Raw genomic sequence first — 19,007 nt, forward strand, 5'->3', positions numbered from 1 at the left:
CGTATAAAGCCATGTCCAACCCGGAATTAATGGACATGCTGCACCTCAGAAAATCCATATCCCATCGAGCTACACACTCGAGAGACTTGAACCTCAGCACTGAAATAAATGGGACATGCTGGAGGGACAGATTCATAACCCAGAGGCTCCCTTCACTCTGGAATAAAATCCCAGTCCAGGTTAGGCAGAGTCCCTCATTGACTCTCTTCAAGAGGAATCTTGATGAGTGGATGGGAGATTGTAGGTTTACCCCGGGTATCACTTCTGTGTCACTGTTAGACAGAGGCACAGTATACTAACCTCAAAAAAGGGCATAGCAAAATTAATTTAAAATGGGTGGCGAAAGCCAAACACATTCTGGCTAGGCTTATAAATGCCTTAGGGCAGATAGCCTAGTATGAACCTATGACCCTATGAACCTAAAACTCTGTATGTATCATATATATATATATATATATATATATATATATATATATATATATATGAGTCTACTTCATTTGTCCTAACTTCCGATTGACCGACACCCATTTGCCCGAAATTTCATTTGACTGACACTTCATTTGACCGACAAGTATTATTGGTTAGTAAATGAGATATGCCCCCTTCCCCACTGTAGTGCAACTCTGGAGTTAGAATATATAGTTCGCCCCCCACACCCCCCATTGTGGGGGGCTGTGCCCCCTGCACCCCCCAACTATATATTCTAACTCCAGGGTCATACTACACTATATATATATATATCTATATAAAAACCAAGGTCATGTGACTAAAGTAGAGTGATGTAGATCCCCACACTTGCTGCAGATGTGGGACCCTTGTTCATTCCTTTACTGCAAGTTATTTCAGCTTTGAACTTGGTTATATTTTCTTTTTTCCACATTTTATGAGCCCTGCAACAATGCTGTTAATCTTCGCTCTTTTATCTTAATCCAATATAGCTGTAAATTTCCTGGAAAAGATGCTGGTATTAGATGCTGAGAAGCGTATTACAGCAGCAGAAGCACTGGCCCATCCGTACTTTGAACAATTCCGAGAGCCGGATGAAGAAACGGAAGCAGAAACATACGATGATACATTGGATAATATGACTCTACCTCTTGCTGAATGGAAACGTGAGTGAACCATTACTTCTTCATTAATGTTATGCATACTGCAAAGATTCTTTCAAGTAAAGTCTAAAGCTTGGGTCATGAGAAAAATTTTAGGGTTGCATGCAATTGTGCTTTGAAAATATAGAAGTCATTTTTATTTTTAAGCATACATTGCAGCTTTAATTATATTTCCCAAAACTGTGAATTTGTATTTTTGTTTATTTTTCTCTTTATCGGTTTCTTGAGTGTAGTATGTTAATTTGTTCTTTAGCATACTAAGTAGAAGTGGTATTTTACTGTATTCAAAAACTGCAAGCAGGTGAGACACAACATGGAAAGTCATAATAACTAATAAATAGGAAGGGCTAAGGCTCATATATCATAATTGTCTTTCGCTCACTTGTTCTCTGTCCAGCTTCTCAAGGTATATGTATCTTAAACACAATATACATTTAAAATATCTGTGATAAGAAACTGCAAATGCTTTTTATTTCATTTTGTGTATTTTTACATTTGATAATCATAAAGCAAAATACTTACGTTTCTGATTTCAGGTTTTGTAATAATCAGTATACAGCAAAAACTATCAACTTGTATTACATAATTAAAGTAATGACCATAGTTCTGAGTGAAAAAGAAAAATCTGAGTGATTCTTTTTAGCAGTCAAATTCAGCAAGGCAACATTTACTTTTTGGCTTACAGCAACAGTGTTGAGTATTAAGAGTTCTGAATAAGTAAATATGTTACACTTATTGATTTCCTAAGGAAATCTCACATAAGACATAACTAGCCTTGTAGAGTTAAATAAAAAATGTTTGTAAAAACAGAGATGTTAATGCATATGTTAATAACCAACAATGTACAAAATGCTAATAAATAAATGTCAATGTTACATTATCAGTTGCTCAGAATAATATATTCCCTAATGTGCACACTTTGCAGTGATGATTTGGCATTCCTCAAACTGCCAGTAGTGTGTGTGTGGGTGTGGGTGCATGCGTGTGTGTGTGTCTGTGTGTGTGTGTGTGTGTGTGTGTGTGTGTGTGTGTGTGTGTGTGTGTGTGTGTGTGTGTGTGTGTGTGTGCATGTGTGTACGTGCATGGGTGGGTGTGCATTCTATGATTGGTTAGTACCTCATGTTTTATTCATTCTGCATATTGCATGCTGAGATACGGAGACAGTGCCTAGTTCTCAGTGATATTGCACTGAATTAAGCAAGTGATCCATAAAGGGAGGAAGGAAAGAAAGAAATGTGTTTGTAATAAAATACAGAAAAGCTTTAGAAATCCTACTTAATCTGGTCAACACATTTTTACAGAATTATGACATTTACCAATATTCAGTAATGAAAAAGTAGTAATGTATCAAGGATTTTTCACTCCTCATTGGAGAGCGATTTTTTTATTTTCTCTAACACTGAAAGTATAGAGAAGAGACATTCTTGCTGTACTCCATTTGTTATGAAATGAAAGAATTTGGTCAGGTGTAGAACCTAAATACTTACACGAGGTAACCAACTTCAAACAGTGACATGAAATGTCCATGATCAAGAAAATAGTTATGAAGGGGAGAGAAATAACATCAACTTGGTCTTATAGACAGTAAATGAAACTCAGTTGCTTAACTGCTTCAAGAGCAAATATGTGTGCTCAGAAATTTAAGTATTCATAGCAGTCAAGAACATGGACTCCCAGAATGGATTCTTGGGGGGAAAGTCCTAGTCAGCTTCACAGAAGAAAACAAAAAGCATATTTGTGGAATAAGTTCTCCCATCCAAGTGCAGCAGCATAATCTCAATATTACCCCCCTCTATCCCTAGACCCCATTAACCACAATACTTCATGTACCCCTCTATCCCTAGACCCCATTAACCACAATACTACTTGTAACAGCAGCAAGAGGTAAATCAGTGTCAGTGGTGCAACAAGTAACACACTCGCCTTTGATGCAGAAGGGTTGGAGGTTCTGTTCCTACACCAGATAGATCAATTATTGATATTGCAGTAAAGCATAAGGGGGCGCTGCATTCCTGAGTGTACCATCCTTCAGATAAGATATCAAACTGAGGTCCCGTCTACTTGAATTGGTAGTAGCTCAGGTGGATATAAAAGATCCCATGGCACCTATTGAAAAGAGTAGGGGAAGTACCTCAGTGCACTGGCCAAATGTTCCCCTATTAGTATTAATACCACTTCAGGACTGCAAAACATGATTCAAATGTATCTTGAATCCTTCCACCTCCATTTTCCTACTGTGTGACTTTGAGCAACTCATTCAACCAGACAGTGCTCCTGGATTGCCCTACTTTGATTAGTGTGTATACCTGATTAACAAAAGTATAAAATAAAATAATATTTAAGATACGCCCCGTTTTGGACTTTTGCCCCCCCCCACACACACACACACACATTATTTTGGTCTATTCCTTGTAAAATGTTTGGCTTTCTGGCAAAATAATGCAAGGATTATTATTCTAACATTGTCTAAGTATGTAAGAGAAATATTTTAAATCTGTTCCTTATTTTTGATCTCTATCACTGATTCTTTAGCTAAGAAGTTGAGAGGGCAGGTGAGAGTTGCAATGGGCTGAGATACATTTCTCTGCCATTATGTATTTATTTGTTCATTTGATCATAAGCAGATATCAGAGGTGTATAGTCATACAAATGACTGTAACTGATGGTTGTGCATGTGTGTATCTGTGCACACGTGTGTTCATGTAGATAACATAGTTCTCAACTGTCCCCGATTTTGTCTCATTTGTGATCTGTTCCTCTGTAAATGTGTGTTTTTTCTGGTAAAGTGCTGTGGACTGTAGTTACTAAATAATGACACACGTGCGAGTTTCAGACTTTGTGCACTTTGGGAAATACTTGCTAACACAAAGCTTATTACACTAGCAGCATTCTAAGTGTATAAGACTAGTATTTACAATCTGTTCCTGATTTTAGGTCCTTGTCTCTGATTCATGCTTCTTTGTTCATTACGGCATCATGTCTTTATACTCCCTGTTGTTCTTTTAACAGTGTGCTGACTCCTAATACCAAAAATAATTTGAGAATGCTATTTCCACCATCCTCTTATGGCATCAGTCTTGTTTACTGTCCACTGCCAGATCATTGATTCCCATGTGCACAGTGACGTGTATCCACCCTTTCATGTTGGTGACCATCTTGGTCATTTCCTTCCATATTTTGTTAAGTCAAAGCCTTTAGAACAGTTTTACTATAATCAGTTTTTTTCCTTTATCCCTTGTCAAGACAACCTTTGTGACTGGGTCGGTAATCAATAAAGTTTTCTCATTTTTGTCTCCACACCACTTGTTTTTTTCTTTTGCTTCCTGCTCCATTCCACTACTAATCCCATCTGTGACCTCCCCCGTCATTTCCACCACCATAGCTCTTCTCCATGTACTGATTGCCTCCCTCCCTGGGCTCTATTTGATCAATTTTCCATTCCTCCTGTTCTTTTCCTACAAGGTATGTCCACTGTTTTGATCTTCTGCCCCACCCTTCTGGATGACAGACTCTCCTTGCCCACTTTCATCTTACTTTTCTTGTGATGTTGCATTCTGGGTGGACACTATTGGCTCTTTTTCCCCCTTCATCTCAATACTATAAGCACCTGCTCTTCCACTGTCTCTTCTTTCTCTTTGTCCTGTCTTTTCTTCGTGTATTCCCCATGTTTTCCCTTCTTGTTACTCCATGCCATACCAAGTACTTACCCTCTGATAGCTTCTCCCCATGTCCTCATGTCATCTGATGGTCTTTCCTTACCTTCCTCCTCTCAGTCTGAATGCTTTCTTCCTTATATACCTTCCTGTCCAGTACCACACTGTGTCTTTTCACCTGACTAGCAAGTCTACCTAAACAGCTCCCATGTTCTCCACAGAAAAGTCTTCCATTCTCCTATAGTGGAAGATTGCACTCCCTTTGCCACTTCAAATCTCACTGAGCCAATGGGTTGCTCAGCACCCTGAACATGTGACATATATGTCACCAGTCTTCTCATCCATGCTATACTGCCTCTCTCTAGGTCCTTTCTAGGATCCCTCACACACTTCTTTGTTATTAGTATCATTATTATTACTATTATTACTATTATTACTATCTTATATTAGTATTATTACTATCTTGTTACTATATTTCTGTCGGTATATATTTTTGCACCTAGTTTTATGTTTCTGTCTCAAATGTTATCATTGACTTATAGGTAAATGCCAGCTGAGTAAAACAACATGAGTAATTATAAGTAGACGACTGACAGTTATCACTTAATTTACTTTAAAATGTCTTATTCAAAGGCAGTAAGAAAATGTACACAAAGTGTCTTTTCCATGAGGCAGATTTATATATCTTTAGATGCAGATGCTGAGTTGACACATAGTTATAGTTATATAATAGAGAAACACACACACATACACACACACACACACACACACACACACACACACACACACACACACACACACAAAGAATGATGTCAGTTTTTGCCTTAATCTTACCCCAGTAGTTAAAAATACAAAATACTGAATTATACAAATGTGAACGGAATATAGATAGATAGCAACATAGATAAATATTTGCATGCAAATTTTCACAAATTCTTCAAAAAATACAAAGGCTAACCGTAGGCCTTAATAGTGTGCTTTATATTTATAATACTTTACAGCTATAAATTGAAAATAAATAAATCTGTAAACTTTACATATCTAAATCACTGCACAATGACCAATTCTGTAAGGGACCAGAAACTGAGTTGCAATCCAAGAGCTGTAAACAATTGTAAACCAACAAACTACACTGAAAACTATCCAGTTCTTTATATGTGCTTCAGTCAATTGTTGCAAAAAACTAATATAATACTCAAATAAAGTGCCATCAAGATGCATTGTCAGGTATTGTACACCAACTATTTTCTGGACTAAAATAAATAGTCTACAGATCTAAATCAGTTCTGAAACCAGATAATCCCTAGCACACCAGAATGTAAAGTGCATATCAGCTTTAGCATCTACAAAACAAATGAAAACATCCAGCTTGTAAACCCACCATCAAGTTCTTAGTAAACAGTAAGTAAGAGAGAAAAAAGTTCAACAAGCATGGTTTAAAAAGAACAACAAAAATAAACAATAAACAAACATATCTGAGTTAAAGAGGATGTTCTCGTGCAAGTGAGACCCTTCCCTTCTCTGCCCTGATGCATAATTTAGCAGTACTATCCTGCAGGACATGTATCTGTTTCATTGTCTCTGTCCTTCAGGACATGTGTCTGTTTCATTTTCTCTGTCCTGTAGGACGTGTATCTGTTTGATTGTCTCTGTCCTGTAGGACATGTATCTGTTTCATTGTCTCTGTCCTGTAGGATGTGTATCTGTTTCATTGTCTCTGTCCTGTAGGATGTGTATCTGTTTCATTGTCTCTGTCCTGCAGGAAATGTATCTGTTTCATTGTCTCTGTCCTGTAGGGCATGTATCTGTTTCATTGTCTCTGTCCTGTAGGACATGTATCTGCTTCATTGTCTCTGTCCTGTAGGATGTGTATCTATTTCATTGTCTCTGTCCTGTAGGATGTGTATCTGTTTCATTGTCTCTGTCCTGCAGGAAATGTATCTGTTTCATTGTCTCTGTCCTGTAGGACATGTATCTGTTTCATTGTCTCTGTCCTGTAGGATGTGTATCTGTTTCATTGTCTCTGTCTTATAGGACATGTATCTGTTTCATTGTCTCTGTCCTGTAGGACATGTATCTGTTTCATTGTCTCTGTCCTGTAGGATGTGTATCTGTTTCATTGTCTCTGTCCTGTAGGATGTGTATCTGTTTCATTTTGTTCATCGTGCATACAGCTGCAGTCATAACAGATGGGTTTTCCTGCCGCCAGGCGGGTCCTCGGTCGGCCGAATTCCAAAGTCTAGGTCCGGCGTCGGATGTCATCGCCTCTTCCCTGACGTCAGTGTGACAGGGGTATAAAAGAACCAGCCGACGCCATTTTCTTCAGTCTTTCTTGCCACGCGGTGCCCGAAGCAGAAGCAGTTCGCAAGTGCTGGTTGGCCAGCTCCTGAGATTACGAATATTTTTCAACCGAAGTCTTCTTGAAAGCTAAGTACCCCGTTGGGGAAACTTTTCTTGCCTCAGACCAATGTCAGACAAAGTTAATAATTGCATTTCATGTGGGAAGCAAATACCGCATAAGGATTTTCATTCCCTCTGCATTCCTTGCTTAGGCCCAGACCACGACGTCTCGGCCTGTCGTTTTTGTGCTACATTCAACAGACGCACTATTAAGCGTCAGGCGGAGTTCACCCAACACTATTTTGGCAAAAAGTTTAATTACATTATGTCGTCGGATACTCCGACTCCAGTTTTGAGTAAAAAACGCTAAGATAAGGACCGACATACGAGGTCCGCGACTTCTACCGACACCACGCTAAAGCCGACTACAGGTGCTCCGGTTCTCAGCGAGGCACCTACGCAGCCCCTGACTACCGATGACACTTCATTGGCAGTGTCTTCTGTGCCCGAGGTCGCAGGCTCTTCGGCCCACACCCCGACTACAGATACCGAAGCCACTCTTGGCGGGGAAACTCAGAGTTTAGACATGCCTGCCACCTCTCAAGGTGTCTTCAGGCCTTCTTCTTTATTTTCCATCAAGGCTTTCACTAAGTCTAAAGCAGCCATGCATACTAAAAGACAAGCTCCACAGGGCCCCTCTCAAGGCCCCATGCCTAAAAAGCAGATGCTCAAAATGACTGAGGATTTGATTACTCTTATCAGGGGTTCTCAACCTCCCTCGGACAAAAGGCCCAGAATGGAGGAAGAATACCCTTCCTTGGACCAGGCCTCCATTACTTCAGAACATTCTGAAGACCAGGAACATTCATACTCCCCTTTTGAAGATTCTGATGCAGAGGAGTCCATTCCCTCTGTCTCCCCCCCCTAAGGATTACTCTTTTGGGGAAACCTTACATACCTTGAGGGAACACTTCCACTGGGAAGGCCAAGAGTATTCAGACTCCAAGAAAATGCTTAGGGATTTCCTCTTGCTCCCTCAGCACAGGCCTCTGGCTATACCTCCTGTCTTAGACATACTAGATGATGTGTATTCGGAGGCCAGCCTTAACCCAGATTCCTTACCTCCAGCTCCAGTCAAGCCTGACAGTTATTACTGGGTTCCTGATTCACATCATTTCCTATACAAAAGCCATGCGGCTGACCCAAAAACTATTTCACAAGGTCCCAAGGGAATTAAGGCCTCCACTGCTAAAAATCCATTACCTTCAGAGAGAGATTCCAGAGCTTTAGAAAGGTGGGGGAAAAAGGTATACACCTCGGCCACCTTAACCATGAGGGCATTAAACTGTCAGTTCCATATGTTAAAGTACCAACAGTTTCTGTTATCACAGTTGAAAAGCAAAATGTCACAACCTGAACAACCAGACTTGAAGGAGTTGCAGGTTTTGTTACATAGTGCAGAGCAAGTGGGTAAACATACCTTGCAATGTGGTTTTGATGCTTTAGAGGCCTCATGTAGAGCTGCTGTTACAGGATCAGTCATACGTAGACATGCTTGGCTCAAAGAGCAAACCTTACCAGATCATGTCAAAGCTAAATTACTAGATGCACCTCTTCAAAAAGATGTATTGTTTGGTGTTAAAGCTGAGGAGGTATTAAAGAAAATGGAGGAAAAGGCAAAATCAATGCAAACAGTGAAAGATTTCCTACAGGTACAACCTCCATGTTTCAGTAGAAATTGGCCTTCAAAAAATTGGTCCTTTCCAGCCACGGACAGACCCCAAAGAGGTAGATACAGGCACCCTAGGGGTAGAGGGCAATCTCAAGGATCATTTAGAGGCAGACAATGGCAAGCACCTACACAAAGAGGTGGTGAGGATAGTTCACAGCCATTCAGAAAGCAGAACCAATGACTTTCCCCTTTGCATGCCAAGCAAAGCTCAAATGGCAGCACCTTTAGGCAGAAAACTGGCATTATTTTCGAAAAATTGGCATATTGTCACAAAAGACAAATGGATCCTGGACATTATAGACAGAGGTTACAGATTCCACTTTCACACCCTTCCAAAAATGAGAGGCATGCCAAACCTGCCACACAATCAAAGGGCAGAGGCACAAAAACAAATTTCAGATCTCATGGACATGAAAGCTATTCAAGAGGTACCTACTCAAGGACAAGGTCAAGGTTTTTATTCCAGACTATTCCTGATACCAAGGAAGGGCAAAGACTGGAGACCTATTTTGGACCTATCCATCCTAAACACATTTTTACTCGTGCCAAAATTCAAGATGCTCACATTATAGCAGCTTCTTCCCATGCTGGGCAAGGAGTCTTGGCTGGTAACATTGGACCTCAAGGAGGCATACCTGCATGTCCCAATCAGACAAGATTGCAGAAGATACCTCAGATTTCTTACAGGTTCAACCCATTATCAATTCTCTGCATTGCCCTTTGACTTATCTACTGCACCCAGAGTGTTCACAAAATGCCTGGCATCAGTAATTGCCTACTGCAGACTTCAAGGGATACAAATATACCCATATTTGGACGACTGCCTGATCCAAGCAGACAGCAAGCACATACTTCTGAAACATCTGGCGTTTGTAATAATGTTGTTGAATTCTCTGGGATACACAGTCAACAAAAAGAAATCAAGGCTAATACCCTCTCAAACAATAATTTTCCTGTGTGCCAGCTTGAATACAAATACCCAGATGGCCTACCTCACATCAGAGAAACAAGGGCAACTAACTCAATACTTCAGAAAACTGGCAATCTTCACCAGGCTAACTGCAAGGAAAATCCTGCAGGCTCTGGGATTCATGGCATCTTCCATCTTGCTAATCCCATGTGCAAAGCTGCATATGAGGAAACTTCAATGGTACCTAAAAAACCTATGGTCTCAACACAGCCACAGTTTGGAAACAATTATACCACTGATTCCATGTCTTCGAAAGGAATTTATGTGGTGGGCTCAAGCATGCCAAAGAAACACAGGTCTCCCATTCTGCAAGCCTCAAGCAAATCAAGTCATCACAACAGACGCCTCGGACTACGCCTGGGGGGGCGCACGTGACAGATCGGTGCATTCAGGGCAAATTGTCCCAAAAAGAAAAGCACCTACACATCAATCAAAAGGAAATGCTAGCAGTAATAAATGCTATTATGGCTTTCAAGGGCATACTGCATTCAGGCCAGCTATTGATAAGGACAGACAACACCACAGTGATGTGGTACATAAACAAGCAGGGAGGAACCCATTCATATCCCCTATGCAGGCTAGCCATGTCTCTTTGGAACATGGCTCTGGAATTACAAATCGAACTTCAAGCACAGTACCTGCCAGGCAAGGAAAACACGCTGGCAGACAACCTAAGCAGAAATATGACAAATCCACATGAATGGATGTTGCATCCTCAAGTTTTTACAAAGATAATTCAAGCATGGAGAAGGCCAGACATAGATCTCTTTAGACAGACCAAAGATGATTCTCATTGCTCCAGACTGGCCAAGACAACACTGGTACCCACTCCTGAGGAGCCTGCGCATTCCCCCACCATGGATCCTGCCTCTAATGCTTTTTTCTACTGACTCAGCAACTTCAAAACTCTTCACAGTCAGCTGAAAACACTCAATCTAGCCGCATGGAAGATAAATTCGCCTTCTACTAGAAAAGCCTACTCCGCAAAATGGAAACGGTTTTGTGCCTGGAATCAGAAAAAGGGTCAGAATCCTGGAATACTGAATTTACCTCAAATATTACAGTATCTAGCTGAGATGCTAAGCAGTGGACTTTCTTTCTCCTCCATCAAAATCCATGCCTCAGCCATTTCTGCAGAATAGAACACTGATCCTCCTTTATTCTCTCCCCCTTTCTTAAGACAGTTCCTCAGAGGGGTTAAGAATATAAAACCCCCAAGGAAACAACCAGTACCTGCTTGGGACCTCAATTTCATTCTAGAAAAACTGACCTTGTCTCCTTTTGAGCCAGCTGCTTCAACAGAACTGCAATATTTGTCCTGGAAAACAGCCTTCCTTCTGGCTATCACCTCAGCTCGCAGGGTTTCGGAACTACAAGCCCTCATGGCTGTGCAGCCTTTCATCATTTTCTATCAGGACAGAGTTTCCTTACAAACCAATCCTTCCTTTATGCCAAAGGTAGTATCCAGGGTAGCCTTGAATCAGGCTATCCACTTACCTACCTTTTACCCTAATCCTCAAAACAAAGGGGAGAGACTACTACATTCCTTGGACATTCACAGACAGTTACATTATTATTTGGACAGAACAAAGCCTTTCAGAAAATCAGAGCACCTCTTTGTGTCATATGCTATAGGAGCTCAAGGGAAGCCTATTTCCAAACAGACAATCTCAAAATGGATAGCCCACTGCATACGCTTTTGTTACTCTTTTCATGGTAAAACTGTACCTGCAGGCATCAAATCTCACTGCACAAGGGCCACAGCTACCTCTGCAGCTTTCCTCAGGGGGGTTCCTACCAAAGATATTTTGGAAGCAACCACTTGGAGTTCTGTACATACTTTCTCCAAGCACTATCACCTACCATTATACTCCAAATCTAGAGCAGGCTTTGCCACTGCAGTCTTGCAGGGCATCCTGGCTCCTCCTAGTTCCACCTAGTGCCTTACCACCCCTTTTTTAGCTTTGGGATTCTACCCCTCTGTTATGACTGCAGCTGTATGCACGATGAACATAGTACAGTTTTGTACCTACCATAAATGTAGATCTTCAAGTGCTAATACAGCTGCAGTCCAGGTTTCCCTCCCTCCTTCCCCTCTTGGGACAGGCCTAATGGCTAACACCTCCTCATACAACCTGATTGGGGTATTCTTTTATGGTGTATTTGCTTGCAACTACTGTTTTTTGATTATATTGCATTGCATTATTACATAAATTTATGTATTGCCTTCCTTCTGGGGGCACCTGACATCTGAGGCAAGAAAAACTGAAGAAAATGGCGTTGGCTGGTTCTTTTATACCCCTGTCGCACTGACGTCAGGGAAGAAGCGACGACATCCGACGCCAGACCTAGACTTTGGAATTTGGCCGACCGAGGACCCGCCTGACGGCAGGAAAACCCATCTGTTATGACTGCAGCTGTATTAGCACTCGAACAGCTACATTTATGGTAGGTACAAAACTGTACTGTCTCTGTCCTGTAGGACATGTATCTGTTTCATTGTCTCTGTCCTGTAGGATGTGTATCTGTTTCATTGTCTCTGTCCTGTAGGACATGTATCTGTTTCATTGTCTCTGTCCTGTAGGACATGTATCTGTTTCATTATCTCTGTCCTGTAGGATGTGTTTCTGTTTCATTGTCTTTGTCCTGTAGGATGTGTATCTGTTTCATTGTATCTGTCCTGTAGGACATGTATCTGTTTCATTGTCTCTGTCCTGTAGGACAGCTAGCTGTTTTATTGTCTCTGTCCTGTATGCAAAACTCTCAAGTGCCCCTGTTATGGAGGAAAATTCCAGCTTTCAGGCCTGATTTACCCTTGCACAGGATGTTTCATTGTATCTGTCATGTAGGACGTGTAACTGTTTTATTGTCTCTGTCCTTTCGGACATGTATCTGCTGTATTGTTTCTGTTCTGTAGAGACATGCATCTGCTTTATTGTCTCTGTTTTGCAGGACATGTATCTGCTTTACTGTATCTGTCCTGTAGGACATGTATCTGTTTTATTGTCTGTCGTGGTAATACGAGTGTAGTGTGTAAGTAAGCACCTTGTAATCATATCTCTCAACCTGAACCTGCAGACATTGAAAATAGGAACAAAGTCCCCAGAAAGGTGGCACATCCATCTGAAAATCAAGACATCTAATTAGCAAAATTTGGATACCAAGTAGCACATAACTTTTCCTGCTGCCAGTAGAAAAGTGGAATGCTACTCAGAAACACTTGTTCAGTCACAAAAATGGTGGAAACATATAAGCACATTATCAAAGAGGCAGTGTAAAGAATGCAAACTTTAATGAACTGTATTGCAAAATTCTACCACATGAGGTAATTTGTTTTTACTTCACAAAAGGGAGCTGCAAGGTGTGTCCTTTTTCATTAAATTATTGTTGCACTAGTATGTTGGTAATTTACTGTGGTGTTCTGTGTACTAGAAAGCTTTAGAAAATTATACGTAATGAGGGAGATTCAGAAAATTGTGTGACTGGATAAATCTAGCCTGAAAACAGGGACATCCTGTGCAGGGGTAAATCAGGCCTGAAAACAGGAATTTTCCTCCATAACAGGGATACTTGAGAGTTTTGCTTGTAATATTTCAAACTATCAATCATTATTCACTTATTTCAGCTTTACACATAGTCTATTCTCACACAACTATAAACCAATAAAAAGCTATTGAAAAAATAATTCTTTAAGTTTCACATTTACTATGCCTAAACAAAACTAAACTGCTGTAAAATACATTGCTGAGTAGCAACTGCCCCAAAACAACAGCTGAATTATAGAGAACACCTAAATATGCTCACAGCCGAACTGCTTTCTTGCAAAAATCCAAACAAACATTTTTTTGCAAGGGTGAGCTGCACCCATCACAACAAACACACACATGCATACACTTACACTCAATGTGACAACTCAGAGAAAAAGCAAAGGGGATTTGCTCTTTCTTTAAAAAATCCTGCTATCAGACAGCCTAGCAAAAGTAATAGATTTTAAGGGAATATACATCAGTCATATATAGAGTCTCTCAAATAACTTGATCAACTTTGAAATGAGCAGTCTAGCATGAGAGGTCAAACAGCTGAAGAAAAACATCACAGTGTTGTCATTTTTGTGAAGAAACAAAGAAATGTTACATCAGAACCAAACTATGGTGCTAGAAGGTGTTTCTGGAAGAGATGTCTGCTTTTGTCATTTTTTGGTAAAACATGTATTTCTGTTTTACGTTTTATATACGAAACACAAAAACTTTCTAAATTGGATATCAAAAATCTGTATAATGCATAATCATGCCTGGCATTTATAAACTTTATTAAAAAAAAAACAGTGTAAGAAACTTGTGTGTGGAAGTTTTTCAATTCCTGTATGTCTAGTTAATCATTATATTTTAAAAAGTAGAAAAAATCAGAAAACTGTAGTAAAATTAGCAAATGTAAAACTGTCCCGAATCAAAAAATAAAAACTTATTTTGACATATTATTAATATTATACAGAATTATTAAGTCCGTTAGGTATTCAGAATCAATCCAAGCAGGGTAGGCAGTCTGTCTGTAGTCAAAAATCCTTTATTAATCAGACAGACAAGTGATAAAAAAAAAAAAAACAAAGCGTAAACGGAATGATAGTTTCATCCCAGACTTTCTGACTACTACACCTGCTGTCAAGTATGGGAGTGATTTACTTAGTTGTAAAACAAAGTGTAATGCTGTACATGTTAACTAATTCAAATCTTTTCCCCAATCCTTAGTATGTTATTCGAGCTGGTACTGCCCTACTTACTAAATGTCCTAATAATTTAAACCTTATGCACTTTAAATAAAATTAATAATGATGTGCTAATTCTTATTAAATAGATTATAATTAAACAAAGTCTGTGAATTTATCAAAAATATCATAATACATGCTTGTAGGCTTGAGACTTAGAGGTACCACAGAGATTACTTGTTTCTTGTAAACTTAATTTACAATGCTGTGTATTCTGCACAACATTATAGCTCATATAAATAACTCAGCATTTTGGATATTAACTTTGTTAATAAATTAATTTAATTTATAATATAGATTCACCAGTTCAGGGTAATATTTTGCCTGCATATATTCCGGAGTTTTCTACATTTTGTCTTAAAGGAGTTTATATTAATTCTAGACAGGGACACGTGAAGTAAATTCCATCAAATGTGATTTCCTGTGCCATTATATTTGTCTGTCACTTTACTGATACCACTCCTGTTTTTGTTTTGTTTCAGGACACACGTATATGGAATTGATTACTTTTGTGCCCCCACAGCAATCTGAATCAAAGGAAACAGCAGTGTGACCTCAGGAGTCAAATTTGTCTCAAGTCAAACAAATTGAGCTGGATGTACATTTTTAACACAAATTATAGTTGTAAATGTTTGATTTGTAAATTGGATGTAATCTTTTCTGTTCATATATATTTCAATTATTTGTATTATGTGGGGTAGAGACTTTTGAAACTACAGTACCTTTGTCATGGAATGCTTGAATTTAAGTACACAGTAAGTCACTAGGCCATTGCTGGTGTCTTCCTAATAATCAAAGGTCGTGGCATCTTTCTGTTGCTTGATGTGTCTGCCTACAGAATACTTATGTATATTGTTATAAAATTCTAAATAGTGACCTGTAGATATGAGGGATACAATATACTGTAGTCATATTCAAACTGTCTTACTGCTCTGTAGAGTCGCATCACATCCATACTCCCTGCAATCCTTAGCCACAGCAGAGATGTAGATTTAATGCAGACACAAAGACAGAGAGACAGCAGGTTTATGTATCCTTAACACCACCAACACACACACACACACACACACATGCAAATGAACCCACTGCCCTGTAGCTTATGTCTGAATGACCAGCGTTATGTCCTGTAGCTTATGTCTGAATGACCAGCGTTATGTCCTGTAGCTTATGTCTGAATGACCAGCGTTATGTCCTGTAGCTTATGTCTGAATGACCACCGTTATGTCCTGTAGCTTATGTCTGAATGACCAGCATTATGCTGCAGTCAAGTGGGTAGTGCCAAACATCAAATCAATATCATCATAGCTTTCTGTCGTAAAACACATTTGGTGAAAACAATGCAACTAATCACTTCAATGGTTATTTAAAGAGCACCCAAAGCACACCAGTCCAAGGCATAATTCCCTTACTATTTGTTAGCAAAAGCAGGAATGTTTGAAACTCCTTGGCTATTGCTGTGACGCTGAGGTTTATAAGTTTTAAACTACCAGTTGCTATCTCCCAGGAATGGTACCTCATAGGATCATAGGACGTTACTAGACTATTGGCCCTGAGGCCCTTATAAGCCTAGCCAAGAGTTTAGCCCACTCACAGGCATATTTAATAATGAGTTGATTAGGAGATGCAAGCTTTGTCTATAAGACTCAAGAGAGTTTTGCCCCCACATTCTTATTTCTGCTTTACAAAATCTATTATTTTGAACCACGTTTGTAAATGTTGACTTTAGGGGTACAGCAGTCAGAAATGTATGTATCAAATTAATGTACAATGGGAAATGTTTATATAGTTGCATGTGATATATGTTCATTGAGAGTCATGAAAAGAACAGTCAGCATTGGAGAAAGAGATTTATGCAAATACAACACTATTCAGTAACATCTGAGAGGGTGAAAATGACTGGCTTTAAATAAAGGTAACAATAGTCTGGCTGTAGCCTGCTCCATCATCAACCAAATCAAGATTGTTTTTCTTTTAGCCTTTAGTCGTTAATCTTTCCATCTTGTCTTTACTTGGTCTATATAAAGAATATATGCTTTGGAACTAACCCCAATGTGTTTTACAGCAAAACTGTACATGTAAGAATTTATACACAAACGATTTGTGCAACACAAATTTACATTTGTTACCACTTGGTTTAGTGCTCCTTGTCAGAACTGGGCCCACAGTGTTTTGCAAGAGTACCAGACTTTCAGAAATGTGTAGTTCTGATTGCCTTGAGGACACAGAACAAAATTACTTATAGAATATGTAGGTAGACCTTAAAAGTAATCGAGCCTTAAATGGTTATTTACTAATCTGCTCACACCGACTGCTTAGAGAACTTAAACTGCCTGCTCTATTTTGAGATCTTTTACATGTTTGGTTCAAGTGACCCATCATCAGACTACAATGCTGCGCTCAATATTAGCACATTTTAGTGCCACATCCAACCCAAAGTATTACATATATATTTTTTTTTGTTGATGTTTATAATAGCAAATGTTCTTGGAAAGTACAAGTATTTAGTTTGCTATCATTTCTTGAAGACTATAGTGCCTTTGATTACCTCAGATAACTGCAGACAAACTCTCGTTAGCTTTGCCTTTTTATACTGAATTGTGCCATTTATGAAAACTGTGTCACGGGGTTCTTTAATTTCAAAATCTGCTTTTTCAAGCTCCTTTTAGTTAATAGTGTAAATATATTCATTGATGTATAATTTCTTTCTGAATACCAAAACTTGTCTGATTTTTTTCTGTCACACTTTTCTTTCAGAAAATGGTACTGCAAGCGGGTGTATTTGATGGGGGCTTTTTGCAAATAAACTTCTATGGGGGTGACCTCAGTATAAAGAAATGAGTCTTGTTCATTTTTTGGCATGACTGAATACAGTAATATAGAGTTCCCAATAGCGCATACGTTCTCCTTACCTTGTGTTCCAATAAGGACAGAGTTTCATTTAACCTACCTCATTCTTTTTGCCTTAAGGTGTTTTAAACATCAAATCTAAACCAATGCATTGACCTCCCTGTCTTTTTTCCAATTATATTCATCTGAGGTCTGAACCAAAATTACGGATGTTCATGCATCAAATTCAATTACATACCACTTGACACAGGACGTAAACAAAAGAAAAATCTGATCAGTTGTTTGTCTCCTATGTGAAGGCAAAAGAAAGCTTCCAAGCTCATCTTTATCTTTATCCAAAATGGCTAACATCTCTTGATTACCCTTGTTTATGATTAGAGACACCACCAAAAAACTAATACCTAAAAAGCCCATTCTTTGGCTACTTCTCTAGCCTTCAAGACAGACTGCCAGACTGCCTATTTTGTGCATTTCCATTTGCGGCTACTTGGGCTACTCTCCTCACACTTTTATTATTTCCCATTATAGATTTAGCTTAGGCATAGGTTCCATTTTTGGTTCCACTGTGTTCAGGAGTCTGTTCCATAGCTACCCTAGGGGCCTTGCTAGGACAGGTCTGCTGAGCAAGAATGAAGGCTAGATACATATAGAAGTTATGTTTCTTACATAGCGTTCCATGTTTCTTTATGTCTTCTTCGCCTTCTTCTTAAGGCCCCACCCTCTTCTGGGCCTGGACAGACCCTAGAGGAGCCTGGATGATGACCTCTCTTTCTCTGTGATCTTTTCTTAGCTATCTGCTATTATTATGCATATTTTGTTTCCCTTCTTCTTCCTCCTTCTTCTTCCTGTTATTAGAGGTTTTTACTGTTATACTGTTTCTGTTTGTTTCTGTTGTTTCTGTTAGTTTACTTACAAAGCAGGATCTGGAGTGTAACTCTCGCCTCAGCCATTGTGGGAGCCTCGGGATATGCAGCCGGTGGGGAAGAGTGGGGAGAGTTTTTAGAGTGAGCCGGAGAACCCGTCGGCTCCCGAGAAGCGAGAGAGGCAAGAATACAGAAGAATAATGGACATGGATGCTCTATATAATGCCAGTTTTAATACAGGAGTGCGCGTGGTTTTAAAAAATGCATTTATTTTGTTTCCATGGAAACAAACTGCAAGGTGCTGTTATACAAAATGATGAATTCCAATGTTTTTTTTTTTTGTAAGAAACAATAAATTTGACAATCTGTTTAATGGTGTGCTGACACCACAGAAAGCTTGAAACTTAGCAAGTAAGTAATGCTTATGAAGTCTTTCTGCTCCAAGTTTTTCTGAAAAAAATGAAGTCTGTTTGCTACGTTTATGCAGATGTATGCTGTGAAAGTGACATATAAACTGTTTCTGTCACTCTTCCATTAAGCCTTCAGTATTACTGTTTTTTTATTTCTTAGCAACTTGTTTATAGGCAGTAACATATATTCAGGCTTATAAGTCACATCTGACACCATAATTAACTAAACACTTTCCACCAAGTTTATCAGTTAAGTGTAGGAAACAGTAATGCATTGCCAGGCCTTTCTTCTATATCACAGACACACACACACACACACAC

The 19,007-nt window shown here is 39.3% G+C and overlaps 1 protein-coding gene across 1 annotated transcript in view; it reads left to right on the forward strand.

Annotated features, from left to right (window-relative positions):
- The window catches only part of LOC122815094 (mitogen-activated protein kinase 12-like), a 289,166-nt gene extending 271,765 nt beyond the window's left edge, over positions 1 to 17,401 (forward strand). The window contains exons 9-10 of the mRNA XM_044087336.1: positions 939 to 1,112; positions 15,049 to 17,401. Of these exons, the coding sequence (XP_043943271.1) occupies positions 939 to 1,112; positions 15,049 to 15,119 (245 nt within the window). The 3' untranslated portion in view covers positions 15,120 to 17,401. The remainder of the gene's footprint in view (positions 1 to 938; positions 1,113 to 15,048) is intronic.
- Positions 17,402 to 19,007: the final 1,606 nt, after the last annotated feature.

This window comes from Protopterus annectens, chromosome 11.part0 (assembly GCF_019279795.1).
Source record: "Protopterus annectens isolate FY-2018-M chromosome 11.part0, PAN1.0, whole genome shotgun sequence".
NCBI lineage: Eukaryota > Metazoa > Chordata > Ceratodontiformes > Protopteridae > Protopterus > Protopterus annectens.